Consider the following 22,718-nt stretch of genomic DNA (forward strand, 5'->3'; position numbering starts at 1 on the left):
TCAGGCGAGGTCTCTGTTAATGGCAGTTTGACTGTGACTCAAGCAGGCCTTCAACCTTATTCCTTATCCCTTGAGAAAGGAGGAGATCTCTCTAAAAAGAGCACCATACCATAGGGGACAGTAAATTTTCCTATAGAAGGCCAGATGGTAAACATGGTAGGTCTGTTGCCTTATGGTTTTGTTGTGCATAGTAAATGAGTGTGCTCATGGAACTTTATGGACCCTGAATTTGGAATTCATATAATATTTCATGTGTCATGAAATATTTATTCTTTTTCTTTTCCCGGCTGTATAAAAATGCAAAACCATTTTTAGTTCACGAACTGTAGGAAAGTAGGTGTGGGCCCTCTTTGGCCCGTGGGCCGTAAATTGCCAGTCCTGCCATCATGAATGCTTGGACATTCAGTAGCCCAGGGCCTTGTTTGACTCTTGGTTTTTCATATGTATTGAACCTAACATTTAGTTTATACTCTACCATTGTATTTATTTTACTTTTAGTAGATTTTTTTTGACCTGCTGATGCTCAGTGGTCTGAATGGAACAAAACGTTATTTATGAAACTCCTGTTTATTGAGATGTTTGTAAATAAGGAGAGGCAGGAGAGAAAAACAATTAAAGGAGTGTGTAAGGGACCAAAGGAGATATTTTTGCTTTGTTTTACTCAAAATGCTTGTCTTTTTGTATAGATTGAATGCACTAGAGAGTTACTTAGCTTTAAAGTGACATTACACTGTGAAGCAGAAACATATTTTAAGGTTTTGTCTTCCACAGATTCTCACTTTGTCTCTCTGTGATCAAAGAACATGCTGAATAATGAGAGAATATTTAATAACTTGGTAAGGAAGTCCAAGTTTTCAGCTAAGAAAGTGATATACTTAAGTTTATATTACTGAATAGCAGAGAGCTACCAAAAATACTTAAGCAGTAAATACTAAGTCAGGGATATAAATATATAATTGTGTGTATATATATTTGCATATATATTTATATACATACATGCATATACATATATATATATTTATATGCATATAGTGGAAAAGCTGTTTTTTTTTTGTTCCCATAGAGAATATTTCTGGATCTGTTGGATTTCTAGTCACACATCACTCCTTCCCTCAGCAGTTCTCCACAGAGCTATTTTGTGAGCACAGATGTTAGAGGAGGCAGCATAAGGCATTATAGAGTGTTTAAAAAGCTAAGGGAAGGTTAGTTTTTGTGTATGCTTATTACGCAACTTAAAAATAGCTTGACTCTATTTGTAAATCAAACGGCCAGCTCTCCGGCTTGTGCCAAGTGTGAAGCCTTAAAACAAGGTTTCTTTTGAGTGGCTTCGGCAGCGTTGGGAAGGAGAAAGCATCTGAAAGGGTTCTAAGATTGACTTTCTGTGGTTACACACAAAAATGACTTGAGTTTTACAGACTTATCTACAGTAATGTTGAGAAGGACTTTTCGTCGCAGAGCGAATCTTTAGTCCGTCATTTAAAGAAGTGCCAGTTAGTGAGTGTTTCCAGAGGTGGTGCCTGTTTCCCGTGTCTGAGTGGACCCTTGCTCAGAGGGAGCAGAAATGGTCACAAATGCTGTCTATTTAATCTTCAGCATAGCAACAGCACAGAAAGAGATTACTATTCCTCATCTACATTCCCACCACTCTGCTCCCAGTTTTAGGTTTTGGCTGTGTAAATTATTGCTAGAATGTTAGGACTTTCACATAAGGCTGAGTAAGTGCCTAAGACATTCCAAGCTGCGTTTGTAAATTTGGAGAAAACACAAGTTGAAAAAAATGTCAAGTACGTAAAGTTGACCTTTTAATAACGACACATGAGACCAGTGAGTGGGCTTTGAATTGGATTTCTCTACACATCCTTCAAGCCACTCCCTGAATCTAGCAAGAATTATGGGTGGGTGGGACATCTCTGCCCCAGCGCTCCCGCTTTTGGGAACAGCTTCTGTTTCTGGCTCTGTTTTTCCTGGGTCTGTGAACAGACACCGTCATGTGTCAGAGTAGTGAGAGCCAGGCATGCGGTCAACCTCCTCTTCCAGTTTTTCTCTAACAAGAAAACCCCTCGAAGGTTTGACCCAAAAGAGCTACATTAAAAAAAAAAGTTCTATGAAATGGGATTTCCTGCAGTTCAGATCTGGGTAGCTGGTCTTGAATTGCTGAAATGCTTGCCCTCTGATTAATTAACCTACTGCATTTATTTGGATTGTAGATTCACAGCTGGTTTTTTTTTTTTTTCAACTTTCTCCTGTTTAGTGTCTCTTAGATAAAAATAAATACCCCCGCCCCAGCCCCCCTGCCCCAACACACACACACACACACCACACAGACCACACAGACCACACACACACACACACACACACACAGAGTCTTTGTAAATTTGCCAGTGATGGGAGGTAGACTATGTGTCAGGCCATGATGGAAAGGAAGCACATTGTTTCCTTCAAGTCACTGGGCTGACAAAATGGGTCAACCCCATGATTTATCCTAAAGTAATGAAAGATAAATACCTCTCCGTAATTGAGGGTACTGGTTTGGTGGGGTTCCGCTTTCTGCAGTTTAATTTTGTCCATTTTCTCCTAGTGTGGGATATTGTGGTGGATGCTGTGCTGTACCACCCAGGTAGAGCCCTTCAGAGAAGAAGGACAGGTTCCCTCCAGCTCCTGGGAGTGCTTCGCAGACCACTCTCACAGCCAGCCCCCTTTGGGGATTGCATCTGCTAAAGAGAACCGCCTTGCCAGAGGGGCACCCCTCCTTAGGTGGAGGTCCAGCCCCGTCCCCCTGGTTCAGAGCAGTTCTCAAAGATCTTGGCTGCTTCGAGCGTCTCTTATGGACACGTCTGGAGCCTGCTTTGCAGCTCTGCCCCCGCCACCCCCCCCAGGCCTGTCTCCTTCCTTTCCCTTCCCTACTCCAGGTGCTGATCACAGGAGCACTCCCCACAAAACCCCTGGCTTCCCTGGCATCCCAGCTATAGACATAATATGGTTATTTTTAAGGATTTTTCAGATCTTGAAATTAACTTTAAATGTATCAAAACTGTAGTATGAAGAAGTGATAAGAGAATTGGGAAATTTTCGAGTTTTGTATCCTTTTCAGAAGTTTTTGTATAAGGCGAATTGTTTTAAAATTAGTTCTGCTATTGCAGCGCTTATAGCAGAACTCTGAAGGTTGGTTGGGAGAAACATGGATAAAGAAGAATCCCTAGGTTCTCTGATGACTAGCATAGAGCTGAGGAGAGGAATCCTGAGATAATAGAGGTTGTGAACCTCTGTGACTGAGTGGTGATAACATGCACAAAGAGGCTCTCTAGACTGGGGAACTTATGCAATAAGCAAGGGTATATAGGGGAAACATGCAGAGGTCCAGCTGCTGTTCTTGTGCTGAGAGGCAGCGTGGAGTGGCAGTTTACAGCTCAGACCCAAGAGCCGGGCTGCCTGGGTTAGAATCTTGGCTCTGTTACTGTTACTTCTTTTCTGTGTGTGACCTTGGGCAGGTCACTTAATGTCTCTGTGACTCAGGGTTCTCATTTGTAAAATAAGGAAAGTAATACTTAATAGGATTGTATGTGGATTAGATCAGTTAATATATGTAATGCTTTTATAACACTATAAATAGTATCTATTATTATTTTATTCGCCAAATTTAAAAATTGTAGGCAATCAGATCTAGTTGATTGTTTTATTGCTTCTAAGCAGAAATGTGAGTCTTCTATCCTCTAGACTAACATTATCCAATGGAAGTATGGTTCTACCACATATGTCCACATATGTAATAGGACATTTTCCAGTAACCAAAATAAAAAAGTAAAAAATAGGGGCACCTGGGTGACTCAGTTGGTTAAGCATCGATTCTTGGTTTTGGCTCAGGTCAGTATGATTTCAGGGTCCCGAGATTGAGCCACATGATGGGCTCTGTGCTCAGCATGGAGTCGGCTTGTCCCTCTCCCTGTGCAGACCTCCCCCCACCCCTGCCCCACGCTTGCTTGAGTGCTCTCTCTCTCTCTCTCTGTCTGGCATAAATAAATAAAATCTTTGAAAAAAAAAATGGGGGTGCCTGGCTGGCTCAGTCAGTGGATCATGTGACTCTTGATCTTGGGGTTGTGGGTTTAAGCCCCATGTTGGGTGTAGAGATTACTTAAAAATAAAATCTTTCAAAAAAGGTAAGGAAAATCTGGATAAAATTAATTTTAATAATATACTTTATTTAATCCAATAATTCGTAAATATTACCAGTTCAACATGTACTCACTATAAAATTATTGCTGAGATAGTTCACATTCTTTTTGCTTTTTTAAGTCTTAGAAATATGGGGTGTATTTTGCATTTGTAGCACATTTCAGTTGCTCATTTCTTTTTTTTTTTTAGAAGATTTTATTTATTTATTTGACAGAGTGAGAGACAGCGAGAGAGGGAACACAAGCAGTGGGGGAGTGGGAGGGGGAGAAGCAGGCTTCCCGCCGAGCAGGGAGCCTGATGCAGGGCTCAATCCCAGGACCTTGGGATCATGACCTGAGCCGAAGGCAGACGCTTAACGACTGAGCCACCCAGGCACCCCAAGTTGCTCATTTCAACAGCCGCTGTGGCTAGAGGTTATTGTGCTGCACTGTGCACCTTTAGAGGTTTGCTAGTTAATCTGTTTATTTCAAGAGTGTTCTAGGGCGCCTGGGTGGCTCAGTTGGTTGAGTGGCTGCCTTCAGCTCAGGTCATGATCCTGGAGTCCCGGGATCGAGTCCCACATCGGGCTCCCTACTCAGCGGGGAGTCTGCTTCTCCTTCTGACCCTCCCCCCTCTCATGTGCTCTCTCTCTCTCTCATTCTCTGTCTCAAATAAATAAATAAAATCTTTAAAAAAAAAAAAAGTGTTCTAGTCATCCGTTTCTGTGGGTGAACCACCCCCAAACCTAGCGGTTTAAAACAACAATAGTTCATTATTTCTCACAAGTCTCACTCACCCAGTTTGTACACACAAGATTAATGATTATTGCTTGAATCAGTTATTACCATGATAGTTGTGAAATTTCCTAATTCCATGATTCCTTCTATATTTACTAGTTGGAATTCTATGGTAAAGAAGAACTTTTTCCTCTCCCTCATTTAGTCATCTGTTTAATTATAGAGCAGCATAATCTTTTATTTATATTATTTATATATAACATAATATATAAATATGTATATTATATCATATATTATGTATATAAATATATTATAAACATATATAATGGAATGATCAGACGATTTGAACATTCAAATAAAGGCTTTTTTTTTTTTTTTTTTGCAAATTGCCCATATTATCCCTGTCCTCATACATGTCCAGCCTCCCCTGTTATCAACATCACTAACCAGAATGGTACCTTTTTTCTTTTTAGCAAGAATGAACACATCATGATCAACCAAGGTCCATCGTTTTCACTAGGGTTCACTCTTGGTGTTGTATATTCCATGGGTTTTGGCAAATGTATAACGACATATAACCATTATTATAATACCGTACAAAGTATTTTCACTACCCTGAAAACCCTCTGTTCTCTGCCCATTCATCTCACCATGCCACCTTGCAGCAACCTGATCTTTTTATTGTATCCATAGTTTCGCTTTTTTTTCCAGAATGTCATTTATTTGGAATCATGCAGTATGTAGCCTTTTCAGACTGGCTTCTTTCACTTCGCAATATACATTTAAGGTTCCTCTGTATGTCTTTTCATGGCTTGATAGCTCGTTTCTTCTCATTAGAGCTGAATAATATTCCATTGTCTAGATGTATCACAGTTTATTTATTCATTCACTGACTGAAGGAAACTTGGTTGCTTCCAAGCTTTGGCAATTATGAATAAAGCTGCTGTAAATATCTGCGTGCAGATTTTTGTGTGGTCATAAATTTTCAGCTCTTTTGAGTAAGTACCAAGAAGTGTAATTGATGGATTGTATGGTAAGATCATGTTTAGTTTTTTTTTTTTAATTTTTTATTGTTATCATGTTTAGGTTTTTAAGAAATTGCTAAACTGTCTTCCCAAGTGGCTGTACCATTTTGCATTGCATACCAGCAGTATGTGAGAGTTCTTATTGCTCCACATCCTGGCCAGCATTTGATGTTGTCAGTGGCTGATACCAGTGTCTTGGTATCTTATTGTTTAATCTGCATTTCCCTATGATGTGGAGCATCTTTTATTATGCTTATTTGCCATCTGTGTATCTTCTTTGCCGAGTTGTTTGTTAATGACTTTGGCCCATTTTTTTAGTCAGTTATTTTCTTGTTGTTGAGTTTTAAGAGTTCTTTGTAGATTTTGGACTATAGTCCTCTATCAGATGTGTCTTTTGCAAATATTTTTTCCCAATTTGTGGCTTTTCTTCTCATTCTCTTGACATTGTTTTTTGCATAGCAGAAGTTTTTAATTTTGACGAAGTCCAGCTATGAATTCTTTTTTTAAAAGATTTTATTTATTTATTTGAGAGAGAGAGAGAGAGCATGAGTGGGGGGGGGGAAGGAAGAAGCAGGACACCCCCACCTTCCCCTCCACTGAGCAGGGAGCCTGACATGGGACTTAATCCCAGGTCCTGAGCTGAAGGCAGATGCTTAACTGACTGAGCCACCTAGGTGCCCCTGAATTATTTCTTTAATGGATTGTATCTTAAAAAGACCAAGGTCATCTAGGTTTTCTCCTATGTTATATTCTAGGAGTTTTATAGTTTTGCATTTTATATTTAAGTCTATGATCCATTTTGAGTCAGTGTTTCTGAGGGGGGTGAGGTCTGTGTCTAGATTCACTTTTTTGCATGTGGATGTCCATTGTTCCAGCATTATTTGTTGAAGAGACTATCTTTGTTCCATTGCATTGCTTTATCATTCGACCATATTAGTAAGGGTCCATTTCTGGGCTCTCTCTTCTGTTCCATTGATCAGTTTGTCTATTCTTTTGCCAGTACCACATTGCCTTGATTACTGTAGCTTTGCAGTAAGTCTTGGAGTTGGTAGCACCGGTCTTCCAGCTTTGTTCTCCTTCAGTATTGTGATGGTTATTCTGGGTCTTTTGCCTCTCCATATAAACTTTAGAATCAGTTTGTTGATGTTCATAAAATAACTTTCTGGGATTTTTATTAGGATTGCATTGATCAAGTTGGGAAGAACTGATGTCTTGACAATATTGAGTCTTTCTATCCATGAACATTGAATATCTCTTCATTTATTTAATCCTTCCTTGATTTCATTTATCAGAGTTTTGTAGTTTCTTCATATAGATCTTGTACACATTTCATTAGATTTATACCTAAGTATTTTTTTGGGAGGGAGGATGCTAATGTAAATGGTATTGTTTTTTTAAATTCCATATATTCATTGTTGGTATATTTTTAATTGAGAACACACTCTCTTCACATATGTTGAGGTACGTGTTAAGATCATAGAGCTGCTCTATGGAGGATATTTTCAATTCTTTCATCTACTCCCCCATACTGAGCTATTTAAATGTTTCAGTCCAGATATTTTACAGGGTTTGTCTTTTTGCCTGGAGAGGACTATGACTCCCTTCAACAAATATTTTTACAACACAGAACTTGTCATGTAAATTGTCAGTATTTATGGTTCTTTTGAAGGTTTCACCAAGTTTTCGTTGCTGCAATATCATAGGGCTTCTCAAATTTCACTTCAGTTCAGTATAGAATATGCCTACCCCATTAAAAAGAAGAACTTAATGAGGAGCAGTTTCTTCCCACAAGTTAAGATATTACCAAAGCATGATTACAATATTTCAAAGTTAAATCTTGTGCAAATTAAACCTATCTCATATCAATATTTTACTAAACCAAAAAGATTCAGGACAAATGCTACATCAGGATGCTGGGATAGCAGCATAACCTGGGATGATCCTGGCCAGGACTCACTCTGTGTAAAAGACCTTTCAGGATCTGGTCCAGCCTCATCTCTACAGTCCTCTTCCTGCCCGCTCTTTGCTTCTGTAGACTCATGCTGAGCTCCACTCTTTTGCATTTCCTGCTGCTCTGCGTAGAAACTCTTCCCTTACTTTTTCATCTGGCTAATTTTTCCTTATTCTATAATCCTAGACTTCTGGCATCGTTTTCTCTAGGGGCCTTCTCCTGATCCCTGTGAGGTGGGCTCTGCCCTATTCTTATTGCAGCCCTTCCATGTTGCATTGTTTTTGTTCAGGTGTTTCTCTTTCTTCACCTTTTCAAGACACTTTTTGTCCAATGTCCTATTATTTAAGAGTCCTCCTCTTTGCTTCCTATGGTGACAGTTATTGGATAAACTGATCTGTGCTAGGTGATAAGAGATTTTGATGAATTGCTTATCTGCTGCTGAAAACATATTTGTATTTCACTGAGGCCCACTGGGGCAGTGGTCTTCAGGTGGGTGTGCACACATTGGGTATTGTGCAAGACCATTTGTAAGGGTGTAGGCAGAAAACGTACTAGCTTTTATTTCTATTATTTTCTTGAGCAAAACTAAGAAATTAAGTTTTTTTTTTAAAGATTTTATTTATTTATTTGACAGAGAGAGCAAGAGAGGGAACACAAGCAGGGGGAGTGGGAGAGGGAGAAGCAGGCTCCCCGCTGAGCAGGGAGCCCAATGCGGGGCTCGATCCCAGGACCCTGGGATCACGACCTGAGCTGAAGGCAGACGCTCAATGACTGAGCCACCCAGGAGCCCCAAGGGTTTCTAATATTTAATATTTTGGTTGAGAAAAGTGCATGTATATGACTTTATAATCTAATGTGACATTGGTGATGTGTTCTGATTGACTGAGTGCTCCATTATAAAAATTGGAAGACCCTGCTGTAGAGGGTCATCCAATCCAAGACATCCCCAGCGGGTATCTCTTCCAAGTTTTCTGGCGCTACAATGATTTACATTTATCAAGTGTTTCCTACATGCCAGACACTGCTCTGTACGTACACTTTCTAGGTATCAACATACTTATTCTTCACGACCACCTTATGAGATTGGTACTATTATTAACATGCTCATTTTATGGATGAAAAAATCGAACCCAGATAATCAAGTAACTTTTTCAAGGATGGGGCTAGTACATGGTTGATTGAGTATAGAACTGGTGGAGAGTCTAATTCCAGAGGCCACTTGCTTACCCCCTGCTCTGTATTGTGCTCTGCTCTGGTGTCGGTCTGTTCCTATAGGATAGACACATGTGGCTTCCAGGAGGACCAGGACCATGTCTGTCTAGCTCATTGTGGTAAATACTTCTTAAATATTTGCAAGTATTTCTTAAATGAAGGAACTGTGAGGGTCCCTCCTCACCTCTGAATTCATGTCACTTAAGTGGGAACTTTGGATAAGTACTTTTATTTTTATTTTATTTTATTTTTTTATTTTAAATTTTAACTTGAAATATTTTTTCCCTTGAAGTGATTAGATTGGATGAGAAATTGGCATGAGTTAAGTTAGCAGTCCTATGTTTAGAAACTGTACATGAAAAGAAGTCTGCATGACTCGAATACCAGTGAGTCAGTTAGGAGTCCCAGCTCACCCCTGATGTGACTAAGCCTTCCTTTTCTTCCTTTATCATGAGGGTCTGAGAACATAAGAAATAAACCTCAGCTTCTTTCTCAACACAGATTGAAGTGTCCCTCCAATGTGTAGAACCTTAAAGCAGCAACAGTGACAACAAAAATGATAATGGAAAATAGCAGCAGAACTTAAACTGGTTTTTTTGGGGGGGGATTCACCCACTGATGGCTTTTCAAGTCTGGCTCAGCTTTCCTTAATTCTTTGGCACGAGGTTGTGTAGTAATCTCTCAGGTGTTCTGGGCTTTAATAAAATTGTTTTGTTTTGACCAAATAAGTTTGTGATTCTGTAAGCTTATGATTCCTTCCACATCTGAAAGAGTATTAGGAGAGTCTTCAGAGTTGTGTATTATATCATCATATTCAAATTATGACTCTATTTTCTTCCCTGTTTTGCTTTTAGGCTCTTTCAAGACACTTATTCTTCCATCAGTAAGTATCCATTTAAAAAATTTGGTTTCAGAAATATACATTGCATTGATCAGTGAAACAATTTAACATTTTGTTGGCCTTTATATCAGTTTGCATTCCTTGTGAGTTTGGCTTGAGTTCAGTTCCACCTTTAGATTAAGAATACTGTTACTTCAGGGAGATTGGTTATCAGCCTCTTCAAAGTCATAGCAGAGATTTTCCTTTTGTGAAATAGGGAACTTCACTGAGGGAAACTGGCCTGGACTGTTGCCACAGACACCTGCATCTGCCTTAAAGAACCTTAGAGTTTAGAGGGTGTAATGAACACTCTGTCCTTCAGTTTCTCCACCCCGGAAGAGTGGAGTGCCCCACTGAGCCATATTGAAGGCTGAGGCATTGGTGATACTGATCGTGTCTTTGTTTAAACTTTTTTTTTTTTGGATTCATAATTTAATTTTTTGCATTACTTCTATTTTAAATATTAAAATATTATTTATCTTGATTACTGAATTTTTTTGTCTCCTCCTTGAGTTTTGCACCTGAGGCCAGGGCCTCACCCACCTCACCCTTGTCCCAGCCCTAGAAAAGGGGATAAAGAAACTGCCTCTGTTTCACAGGGGATACCCCGGAGGTGAAGTAAGATGCGAAAGAGCTGTAAAATTTGCTATAGAAGAGGAAAGGGGTTATTATTTTGTTGAGAAAGTCATAAAACCTGATGATTACATGCTGTTTGTGAACTGACCCTACTTGTCATAGCTTTGATTTGGAAGTTTGTACTTTTATTACTGTGTTTTGTTTTGGAGCTTCACACTTTGAATATACAGTAGAGAACAGTGACCTCGCATCCAACAAGAGATGCCATTTGGTACACTTTTCTGAGAATAGATGACTGATGACTTTGTTAAAAAAAACAAAACTCAGCCTAGTAAATTTGAAGATCTAATTGGCTTTATTAAGCAGTCGGACAGGATCCCATCTAGCAAGTAGAGGGGAGCTCTAGTTGTACCATGTGGAAGATTTTTGTAGGAAGGAGGGTGGGGCAAGGAAGTTATTAGCAAAAGAAAAGAAAGAATTGTTCCAGGCAAGGTCACCTTCCCTTAGGGGGAAGGGCATGGGGTCTTATCCTGCAGATTACCTCATCTTCCTTTGGTGGTGGGGTGGGGATGGAGAGGGTCCGTGTGACAGATAACCTCATTGGTGCTTATCAGAAAGTTCCAGATTGATTGGCCTAAAAGTAAACTCCTGGAGAGGTTGAAACTGCAATTAAGTCTTGGTTTCCTCTTCTGGGAGCGAACTAGTCCACCTGGGGCCTGTGGTTTTCTTTTGAACAACTTTAGCCCTGACACTTTACATACTTAATGTAGGATCAGCATTACCTGATGAGCCAGGGTTCCCCATTTCCTCCATTACTTATTGAAGGTTATTTATGAAACGTATTCAGAAACCACATTCCTTTTTCCAGGGGGTGGGGGTGGGTCATTCCTAGAGAATATAGTGCTCCCAAACAGTAGTTTATAAAAATTACTTATATCCCATAGCTATTGTTTCTTACCTATTATGTTTGTGCCTTTCTTACTAAGAAATATAACTGCTTTTCTACTGTTAAATAGAAAGTAGGGAAAAAGAGGCAAAGCAGGTGGAAAGGGGGGGAACCCAATCTCAGTGATAATAAAACATTGCATTGCATTCATGTACGCTTAAACATTAGATGTTGGCCATGTGCTGTTGAAGGAATATTCCAATGAGAAGATTAAAATAAATCCTGTGTAATACAATTGTCCTACAGCAGAAAGGGGTGGGATTTAAAAATAATTAATTTATTTGAGAGAGAGCGAGAGAGCACGAGGGTGGGGAGGAGCAGAGGGAGAGGCACACTCCTTGCTGAGCAGGGAGCCAGGCGTGGGGCTCCATCCCAGGACCCTGAGATTATGACCTGAGCCAAGGCAGACACTTACCCGACTGAGACACCCAGGCACCCCCAGGAACCACAGTTTAAAATACAACTGCCTGGTTTCATCAGAGAAGCCTGCAGGTGCACGGGTTGGAGGTGTAGAAAGGCTGAGCAGAGAGGGCATCAGGCGGGACGAGGGCACCTGGGCTTGTTCCAGTAATCAGTTTATTATAAACTGTACTCGTCTAAACTATCATTAAGCTGGAATTTGGCTGCTATGATTCTTTTAAGTCTTACCTATGTGAAATAAGAACTCCAGCATCCTGTATTTGTCTTTAATATTAATGCCATTTCTATTGTTGTAGATATAGCACTTACCTATTGAGAGCTTTACTAGAGATTATATTTAGGACTATATCCCTTTTCTAGTAAAACAGAAATTTAAAGGCTTAGTCATAAAGTATCTGGGAAAATGTGATCATGCTTGGCAAAAATAAAGTTCTGTATTGTTATGAGTTTTCAGTTAAAATAGACCCAGCTTTTGGAGTGTGCCCTTGTATTCTGGTGTTTGTAAATGTAATATTTTAAATTGTTTTTTAAGGTTCTCATGAATTTTTGCTGTAAAATATGAATGTTTTACTGTATTGAAACAAATGTGTTTTTAATATCTGATTAGCCTATTGTTTCTACTTTTGATACACTACAAGCAGCTTTTAATAAGAAGTAAATAAAAAAACAATTGATGCTTAATTCAAAGATTATTTTTTGCACAAAATATGCTAGGAGAAATTTCTTTCATTCTCTCTGTAAATAAGTCCAACTTAAAATGCGGGAGTGGCTTTTAAAGTTAGAAATGTTTTTAAAGTTTATTTTATGCCTAATTAATATTTAAAAAAATATTTTTAATAGAGACTCTCATCTTAAATTCCTCAACTGTATTTTAAAAGTTTTTGAAATCTCCACTACTCTTAGTAACTAGCATTATTAATGAAATAGAGTAGGATAAATGCTGTTGTGTTGTCTCAGTTTCCTTGACAACTGATCTTTTAGAGAAGGCAAAATGGTTTTAGTCAACCCAGATTAGTTCCTTGACTATGAAGGATCTTTTTAAAATTTTTATTTATTTTTATTTTAAAGTAAACTGCCCAATGTGAGGCTCGAACTCACAACCCCGAGATCGAGAGTCACATGCTCCACTGACTGAGCCCCACCCTCCCCTCAAGGACCTTTTTGAGCATACCTTCCTTCAGTACCCTGGGCAAAGAGCAAACATTTCCTCAGAAAATTTGCATTTATGTATACACATGAATACACAGAATAAACTTTGCATAATGAGAATCTTATGCCCTGAGCATGCCCAACTCAGATGCTGGTCGATACTTTGCTGATCAAAGCCGGGTGATGTTTCACACTCCCTGACTCTTGGGCTTCTGCTAGATAGTGTCATCTGTGGGAATTGTCCCCTTCTCCAGCCATCTGCTCTCGGCTTAACATACAGGAATCCCAAATCTCTGTGGGTAAATAACTGGTTCTGTGTAAGAGATCTGGAAATCTTTGATGAGGGAAACTCTTTATTACCAATCCTGGGAACTCTTTCAGTAATTGTGACCCCAGAAGGCAGAAGGCAATTGATCAGCAGAGATTCAGGAGCTTTTACTTCTGGGGTCCTCTCCATTGTGGGGAGCAGGTTACAACCCATCCTAGGTCTGGTACAGCGAGAAACTTCCATAGAGATTGCTTACAATCCACGGTGTTTTCTTCAGTCTCCTCATTCTGCCCCTCTACTGTTAACAATGGAAGGCTAAGGTATCTACTACAGCTCAGGAGCTGTACTACCATGCGGAGTCTGCGGGGACACCCCAAGGCATATAGTGATGCCCCATGGCTTCTAGAGTCACCCCTGGTCTACAGATACACCAAGTTCACTTGTCATCTCTGACTTTCCAGCCCTGGGATTAACACTGAGGCTTTGAGCATCTTGAATTATGTAAATCTTACATATGTAGGAGGGGGAGGCAAGGTTTCTAATGGGGCAGTTGAGAAAGCAAATTACTCAGGGTAGCTGAACAGAGCAGAAAGATAGCTCTCTCCTCGTGAGGCAGTGCCGGCTCCCTGAAGGAGGATGGAGTAGGGCATGGAGAGAATGTTTTTGGACACATTTTGTGTTACATCTCCTTTAACTCCTTGGCGTTCTTGTGATTAATGGGCCTCTTTAGTTTTGGGCCTCTGCATCTTTAATTGGCCGTAAATCTTCAATCTACTCTCTGTTCTGGAGCCTAAAAATGATCAAACTATATCCAAACCATGAAAAGCAATCCTATCAAATATCATATTTTAAACACGAAGTATTTATGAATCTTTGCCATATGCCAGTATATGATATGCTGGCATAGATAGTGTCCTGCTTTTAGCATTAAAATATCTATTTAAAAGAATCTGAGAGCCGAGGTATCATTTGAGAAAATGAATATAAGAATGCAGGTTCCAAGGCTAGACTCCCAGCCCTACTAGGGCACACATCTTTGGTTCATGTTTTTTCCCAAGGACTTAGAACAACCTGGAGCTAGAAGGTGCTCAATAAATGTTTATTGAAGAAAAGCAGAAATCGACACTGGAAGTTATTTGACTGTGATGCTACTGATTGTTTTTTCTAACTTTTTATTAAGAAATTTGCAAATATACAAAAACTTGAAGGAGTTTCTCAGTGAACACTTCTATACCCACCACTCAGAATCTCCCATTAACATTTTGCCATATTTGCTCTGTCACATGTCTATCCATCTATCTGTTTCTCCATCCATTAATTCATCTTATTTTTTAAATGTATCTCCAAGTAAATTGTGGACATCAGTACTTATCTCCCTAAATATATATATATTTTATTTTATTTATTTATTTGACAGAGAGAGACACACAGTGAGAGAGGGGACACAAGCAAGGGGTGTGGGAGAGGGAGAAGCAGGCTTCCCGCGGAGCAGGGAGCCCAATGCGGGGCTCGATCCCAGGATCCTGGGATCATAACCTGAGCCCAAGGCAGACGCTTAATGCCTGAGCCACCCAGGTGCCCTCCCTAAATATTTTTTGCTGACCATTTTATTGGTGCTTTGTTACATTTCCTTTGTGTTCTTATCCATCTTGCTAGCTTTCAGGTAGCTGCTATGACTGGAAGATCTCCAAGCTTTCTGTGGACAAAACTTATTTGCAAAAATGAGTCAGAATTTAGTTTTAGAACCACAGGTTTATTAAGGTGAAAACCAACTGAAAGTCAGGTATGCTAGTCGTCTATTGTGTGACCGATCATCCCAAAGCTTTGGCATAGAACAGTAATAAACTTCTCTTGCTTCTCACAATTTCTGTGGGTCAGGAATATGGGAACTGCAGAGTTGGGCTGTTCTGATTTGGGATATTGCAAGGCTACAGTCAAGATGTCAAACTTGCAGTCACCTGCAGGCTTTACCAGGGCTGGGGTTCCTCTGTAAGGTAGCTCATTCACATGGCTATCAAGCTGGTGCTGGGTGTTGGCAGGAGGCCTCAGTTTCTCCCTTTGTGGGCCTCTCCACAGGCTTCTTGAGTGTTCTCATCATGGCAGTTGGATTCCCCCACAGAGAAGAATCCCAGAGAGAAAGAGAGAAGCAGGCAGAAGCTACCCTTTCTATGACACAGCTTCATTCTCTTCTTGAGAAGCAAGTCCCTAAGTCGGCAGAAGGTGGCTCTACCTTTGGAAGGGCAGAGAGTCGGAGAATGGTCAGACATGTTTCAAAGCCACCGCACGGAGGCTTTTGTTAGAGTAGCATAGCTCATTGTGGGTTTGCATCGCTGCTTGTGACCTGGAGCGACTTCCCAAACTCGTCCAAGCCCCAGTTTCCTTGTTTATAAAACGGTGTTAGTAAGAGCACCCGCCTGAAGGATTGTCGTCAGGTGAAATGACACAGTCGTGTAAACTGCTGAGTACGGCTTCGGGTCTGTTCCTGCTGGAAGGTCGGAATTCTGTTAGTAAGCACCTCAGGAGAGCAGCCTTGCTCCCATCCTTCCCCGGACCATGACCTGTGCTGTGCAGGGTGCAGGAAGCGCGTGCGTGGTAGGAAAGAGCTCCAGAGAGTACAGCAAGGAAATTAGTCTTGCACAAATGTGCTTTTCATCAGTTGACTGCCTCAACTAGGGAGACATGGAAAAAATGTTGAGAGATACTAGATATTCCGACCCACAGCAACCGCGAGGAAGAACTTGCACTTGGAATAGGAAATGACAAGGTGACTGCTGCTGAGCCCTCCATTCCAAGAACCCTGCAATTTAGCTGGAGAGAAAACTACAGGATGTTAGGAGGGAAAACAAATTATTTAATGTTGGTGCCTAGGAGGGGCGAGTTTTTCAACATGGCAATTACTTTTAATAGTACTACGGATTTAAATGTTCTAGTCTGACTTATAATTAAAAACACTTTTGAGGTAAAATGAGAATGTCATTTGTTTGATCTCTTTATTTTCTCCAGCTACCTCTGAACAGTGCAGATGGGATTTATGAGCTGCATGTAACTGGACGGGCCCAGGATGAGATTTTATTCTCTAATAGTACGCGCTTATCATTTGAGACCAAGAGAATGACTGTCTTCATTCAAACAGACAAGTCTCTATACAAGCCAAAGCAGGAAGTGAAGTTTCGTATTGTTACACTCTTATCAGATTTTAAACCTTATAAAACTTCTTTAAACATTCTAATTAAGGTAAGTGCCAGACAGAAATAAAGTAAGTTCAAGTCATCTTACTAAAGCTCTCTTTGAAGTCTTGCTCATGTTACTTTAGAATTCACCATGGGTAACCGTCCCTCCCAACATGAGAATGCCCTCTCTTGGAGGGGATACGGTAGAGCAATGGGCTCAGAGCTTAGGCTCTGGAGTTGGCCAGCTTGGGCTCCAGTCCTTGCTTCTTCATTGATTGATTCATCTGTTCAAGATTTATTGAACTTCTGTGTTCAGAGCCCTGGGACGGGGCAGTGAACAGAACAGATTAAATCCCCTGCTCACATCAAGCGTATATTTCAGTGAATAGTGTGGAGACAGACACTAAATAAACACATAAATATGTGTTATGAAGGGGGGCGCCTGGGGCCTGGGTGGCTCAGTCGGTTGAGCATCCAACTTCTGATCTCAGCTTGGGTCTTGATCTCATGGTTGTGAGTTCCAGCCCTGCACTGGGCTGTGCTCTGTGCAAGGAGCCTACTTAAAAAAAAAAAAAAAAAAAAAAAAAAAAAAAATATATATATATATATATATATATAAAGGAATTGTGTGTGTGTGTGTGTGTGTAAGAAAGTGTTTATGTTTGCTATTTTCCCTAGGATTGTTAGGCTAGTCCTATTTGAACAGAGACCTAAAGGAATTTAAGGAGTGAGCCCATATACAGGGAACAGCTGTGTAAAGTTCTGAGGTGGGAACTTGTTAGGTGCACTGGAGAAAAAGAGGCTGATAGTGTCCCGGGGAGTGAGGGGACAAATATTAGGAGATGAGGTAAGATACAGGTGGGTTGGAGGAGGGGTCATACAGGGTCTTCTTGATCATCATATGGACCTTGGATTTTACTCTGAGTGGAATGGGAATTCACTGGTGAATTATGAGGACAGGCATAACGTGATTTGACTTATAAAAGGATCACCATCTGCCCTAAGGAGAGTAAATGCTAGTTGTGTGACCTGGAGAAAATTCATCTCTCTGAGCCCTAGTTTATTTCTAAAATGCATAATAAAATGCATAAAATAATAATTTCTAAAATTTCTAAAAAAATATTTCTAAAATGGGCACCTCAGTGGCTCAGTCGTTAAGCGTCTGCCTTCGGCTCAGGTCATGATACCGGGGTCCTGGGATTGAGCCCCGCATCGGGCTCCCTGCTCAGCGGGAAGCCTGCGTCTCCCTCTCCCACTCCTCCTGCTTGTGTTCCCTCTCTCGCTGTCTCTCTCTGTCAAAGAAATAAATAAAATCTTAAAAAAGTAAAAAAAATAAAATGCGTAATAATAATAATGTCTCACAAAGGTTTCTGTGAGATAATCCAAGGAAAGCATGTAGAATTATGCCTGCCACATAGTACATGCTCACTAAACATTAGCTCTTCTGTTTATGGGGCTCTCCTTCGGCAGGGAGTCATTTGGCCTCAGCTCCAACAACACTGAGGATCTGGAGGCCGCATAGTTAGACTGAATGCTTTCCTGTGAGAACCAAGTTGAAGACAACTGAGATCCAGCTGGACCTGCTTTTCTACATTGATGCTAAGGAGAATATGAGACATTTGATCCCTACATAGAAATAGGGTGGTGACAACCCATCCCAGTTTTCCTGGGACTCTCTTGGTATTACGACCGAAAGTCACTGGTCCTGGGAACCCTCTTGGTTACCCCAAGGATTCTGATGAATACCATGGAATGGAAGTCAAGTTCAGGCTTTTTTAGTTCAGTATCTTCTTATTCTTTTTAACTTCTTTGTTATAAATTAAACTAAAAAGCAAACAAAAATCAAGCGAACTTCAAGCCAATTTGTGTTTGTAATAAATACAACATTGGTCAGCATGGTGCTCAATGCATATTTCTTGAATTTCCAAGAATTGCAGCTCTGTGAATTTCCGCTTTTGCTATGTATTGGAATGTCTATAAAGGAGGTTGACATAGTGAATAGCATTTCTTTTTTTTTTTTAGCGATTTTATTTCATTTTATTTATTTATTTGAAAGAGAGCACAAACAGGTGGAGCAGCAGGTAGAGGCAGAGGGAGAGGGAAAAGCAGGCTCCCCACTGAGCAGAGAGCCCTACATGGGGCTCGATCCCAGGACCCTGAGATCATGACCTGAGCCGAAGGCAGACACTTAACAGACTGAGCCACCCAGGCATCCCACTGAATAGCATTTCTAAATTCAAGTAGTTCTCTAAGCAGGGTTTTATGGATTGCATTCATACCATCTTTCAAATCATCATCTTCCTGTTTCTGGCTGTTTCTGTCCAGTCGGCCTCGTTCTACCTGTGGTAATAAAAGTCAGCACTGGATAAATTGCCTGCTTTAGGCATTAATCCAGAAATAACCCTGCAGATGCTGGACAAATTCCTTACAGGAGTTTTTGTGAGGATTAGGTGAGATAATTTAAGTAAAGCATTTAGAACTGTGCTGGTCTGTGCATTTTTATTATTTTGCCTCTCTATGCTGCTTTAGGATCTGCCTTTGAAACCTTCAATTTGTACTCTTGGGCTCTTCTCTCCAATTTTGAACCTAGCTTGCCACATTTGACTTTCTCAGAAGCACTCAGAGAAATCTCTGGTCCTAGTGGCCTGGCCAAGATGTGGCCTTCTTGGCCAAGGGAGGGGAGTTTACACTTGTTAGAAATCCACCTGGAACCCAGAGTGTTTGGGCACAGGTGACTGGGCGGGAAGCCATCCTCTGCTCTGTGCATCTAGGCAATGAGGCTGGGGTATGAACTCAGGTCCAGCCTCCTCCTTCCCTGTAACTTGCGGCCAGATCGGAGTTTTGATGCCCACACTGCTGTCCTCCTTCATCTGAAAACAGTCATTTGGGCCAGACTGTGATGTTTTCTCCATTTTTGAGTGTGAAATAGTTGGTTTCTTGGCAAAACTTCCCAGAAAAAAGTAGAACTTAGCAAAAGAGCCCCTGACGTGAATCCATTTGTACTTCCTAGTACAGCACCACCTGCAGGCTCTGGTGGAGAAGTGCATCTGATGGCTAGGAGGCTGACTTCTCAGGACCCTCTGGCCCAGTCAAGACCCTCAGTGATACTGTCAATAACGGTGGAACGGGACAGATGTAACAATGTAACGGGACAGATGGTAGATATACTTGTGGTGAACGCAGCGTAAGGTGTGAACTTGTCAGATTGCTAAGTTGTAAAAGAAAAAGAACGGCTGTAGGATGTAGCTAAAATATTGATTGTCACAGCATATTCAGGGGTGATCAGTGGGGTTTTTTTTGGTCTTATTTTTTATTTTTATTTTTTTTTGGTTATTGGGTGTTACTCATTTTGCCTGCCTCAGTAACTGACTTTCTCAGGAAGAAAGGGCCTTCAGAGCCCTTTGGCAGTGGTAAAAACATGCCCTAATTCCGGCTTCCTCCAGCTAACCTGGGCTAACGCTATGGAAATAAGCTTCTTCGACCGTGGCCTGGCAGCTGGCTCAGCTGGCTTGTGCCCTGACCTCCTTCTTGAAGAAGGTGTTGCTCCTTGTCCAGGTGAATGACCTTGCCTGGGGAGAGGTGTTGTTGCCTTGGGGAGATGTCTTGTGATTGTGGCCCGGAGGAGCTGTGGCAAAACCAGGGCGTCATCCCTGGTGAGGTGAGGGGGCCACCTTGTTTAAGTGATTTGACTTCTCCAGTTCTACATGCTAGACAGACCCTGGGTACATAATCCAGGACTTTAACGAGTGGCAGAAATTCTCCTTGGGGACACGTTCTCCAGCCAGGGAGCTTATTGCTGGAGACGGTCTGGCCCAGGCAGCTGATACTGCGCTGAGCTGAGGCACCTGACAGAGATCCAGAGCCATCTAAAGGTGACTCAGAGGGCACAAGGAGCCACGCTTGCAGCCCCTCCGGCTTGTGGCTGTAGTGGCTGTGCCAGGGACACGGTTCACATGGTACCTGCTGTCCTGTGTGGGACCTCGCAGGAGATGCTGGGTTCTGCTGTGACACCACCACGCATGGCCCGCGCACATCCTGATATGTGAAAACTGGTGTTTCTCCACTCTGTCTGTTTTTGGTGACAGTTAGGTCTAGGTCTAAGACAGGCTTGAGCAACCAGTGAATTATCTCATTCACTCCCAACCCTCCAGGTCCTCGGGGTACAAAGTCATCAAAGACTCCATTTAGGACTTCCTTTGCTTGTAGGGCCGTAGCCCACCCGGGAGAAATGTGCACCCTCACCAAAATAATGTACCAGCAGAGTACGAACATTCCTTTTCTGACAGTTTATATAACACTGGGGATTATTGTTATTTTTTTATTTTTGTCAGACGGACAGAAGAAAATGGTATTTTTGTTTGTTTTCACTTGCATTCCCTTAATTATTAGGCAGCATATATTTATTAGCTATTTGTAGTTTTTCCTTTTCTTAAACTCATGTTTAAATGCTCGTGTGTGTGTCTCCCATGCATCATGCTGTGGCAGGCACAGGAGAGCCGGCTGCTGATTACAGTGCCCGTCCCAGGAGTTTGCCAAGGATGGTGACCTGCCTAGTCTTGACTTGCTTTTGGTCTTTGGTTTTAACAATTAGTTTCTGGCTTACTAGACTACGCTTTGCTTAATTCTCAGCATTGTACTTACCTCTGACTTTCACCTTTTCCCCCACTCGGGAAGAGAGGTTTCTTCTGGCTTCTAGTAACTGGGCTAACCCACTGCCTCTAGTCAAAGGATAGAGCATAAGAATACGGGAAAATATTTGATCCCTGCTCTCAGGAGTTCACAGTCTAGTTGGGAACAAAAAACCCCATATATCACCCATGAGTACCTTACACAGTAATACGTCTTAAAAGGGGTAGACTCTAGGTGTACTAGGGGCTCTCCAGGAAGTGGCCATTTCGTCTGTTGGCGGTGTGGATAGGAGGCAAGACACTGGAACTTATTGTACCAGTTGGCAGGAAGGGAGGGCATTCCATGCAGCAACTATAGAGGCCTAGATGCAAGGGTGAATTGCAAGCAAATCTGTATGTTTGGAGGAAGATGAGCGTAGAAATGTAGATGGAGTCAGACTCCTAAGTTCTGTACACCATGTAAAGGAGTGTAGACCTCATTCTGTAGGCAAACAAAAGCCAGCATCACCTAGTGGTCCAGCGTAATGATCACAGCCAGGGTGTCTTCACTGTCTGTTGTATGTCTGGAACTGGACCAAGCATGTTGACCACTTTGGCTCAGTCTGAGGTTTGTGTTTCAGGTGGATAACCCTGTCGGCAGTGGGGAAGATGTCTTGGAGGGGCTACACTGGAGGAGGGAGATTAGTGGTAATGGTTAGAAAACGGGATGTGGTGGCTGGATGTGAGGATGGAAAGAAGGGGATAAATTAGAGAGAGATTAAAGAGACGGAGTTGACAGAGCTGGGAATGTGCGAGGAATCCGGGATGGCTGCTGGATTGGCTTGGATGAATGCTGCATAAGGGGATTGTTGTCTGGGAGAGTTTAGGAAGACTGAAATGTTTTTCATGCATCCCCTTGGCTGAGCATCTCTGTGATACATTTTGTTGGATTAAAAGGCACATGGATTTGAATCCTGAATTCACATAGTACTGACAGTTGAGTGCTTACCTAACCTCTCTAGGAATCAGTTTTCTGCTATAATGTGAGGACATTCCTCTCCTGGGGGAGAATTACAATGATTTTCTTAAATTTTTATTAAAGATTTTATTTATTTGTTTGACAGAGAGTGAGCACAAGTAGGCAGAGTGGCAGGCAGAGGGAAAGGGAGAGGGAGACTCCCCATTGAGCAGAGAGCCCGATCTGGGGCTCGATCCCAGGACCTGAGTGGAAAACAGACGTTCAACCAACTGAGCCACCCAGGCGCCCCAGAATTATAATGATTGAGTGATGTGTGAGTTGTAATGATAAGACAGAGTGCTTGACACGTGGTGGGCCTTGAATACACGAGGCCTGTGATCTCTACAGTTAACAATAACAACACAAGTTTGGTGGTGTACATTGTCTTCCATGTAGAAGGAAATCTGGTACCAAGAATTAAAAGGTGGAGCAGAATAAAGATGGAGAATGTGAGGAAGGAAGAAATTTTGATTGTCTTCTGTCTAGTAATATATAGCCAACATTTCCCAAAAACTATCTCTGTTGCCGTATTTTGGATGTGCCTGGGAGTGCTGCAGGGCATCATTCATAACTAGATAGGATACACATGTACAAAGCTGTCTTTATACAG

The 22,718-nt window shown here is 41.4% G+C and overlaps 1 protein-coding gene across 1 annotated transcript in view; it reads left to right on the top strand.

Moving 5' to 3' along the window:
* CD109 (CD109 molecule) overlaps window positions 1-22,718 on the top strand; it is a 138,431-nt gene that overhangs the window by 12,569 nt on the left and 103,144 nt on the right. Inside the window, exons 3-4 of the mRNA XM_045867091.3 lie at window positions 9,929-9,957; window positions 16,317-16,547. Coding sequence (XP_045723047.1) covers window positions 9,929-9,957; window positions 16,317-16,547 — 260 coding nt within the window. The remainder of the gene's footprint in view (window positions 1-9,928; window positions 9,958-16,316; window positions 16,548-22,718) is intronic.

This window comes from Mirounga angustirostris, unplaced genomic scaffold, assembly GCF_029215605.1.
Source record: "Mirounga angustirostris isolate CCGP_5_RB_7025 unplaced genomic scaffold, mMirAng1.0.hap1 SCAF_8, whole genome shotgun sequence".
NCBI classification, from domain to species: domain Eukaryota; kingdom Metazoa; phylum Chordata; class Mammalia; order Carnivora; family Phocidae; genus Mirounga; species Mirounga angustirostris.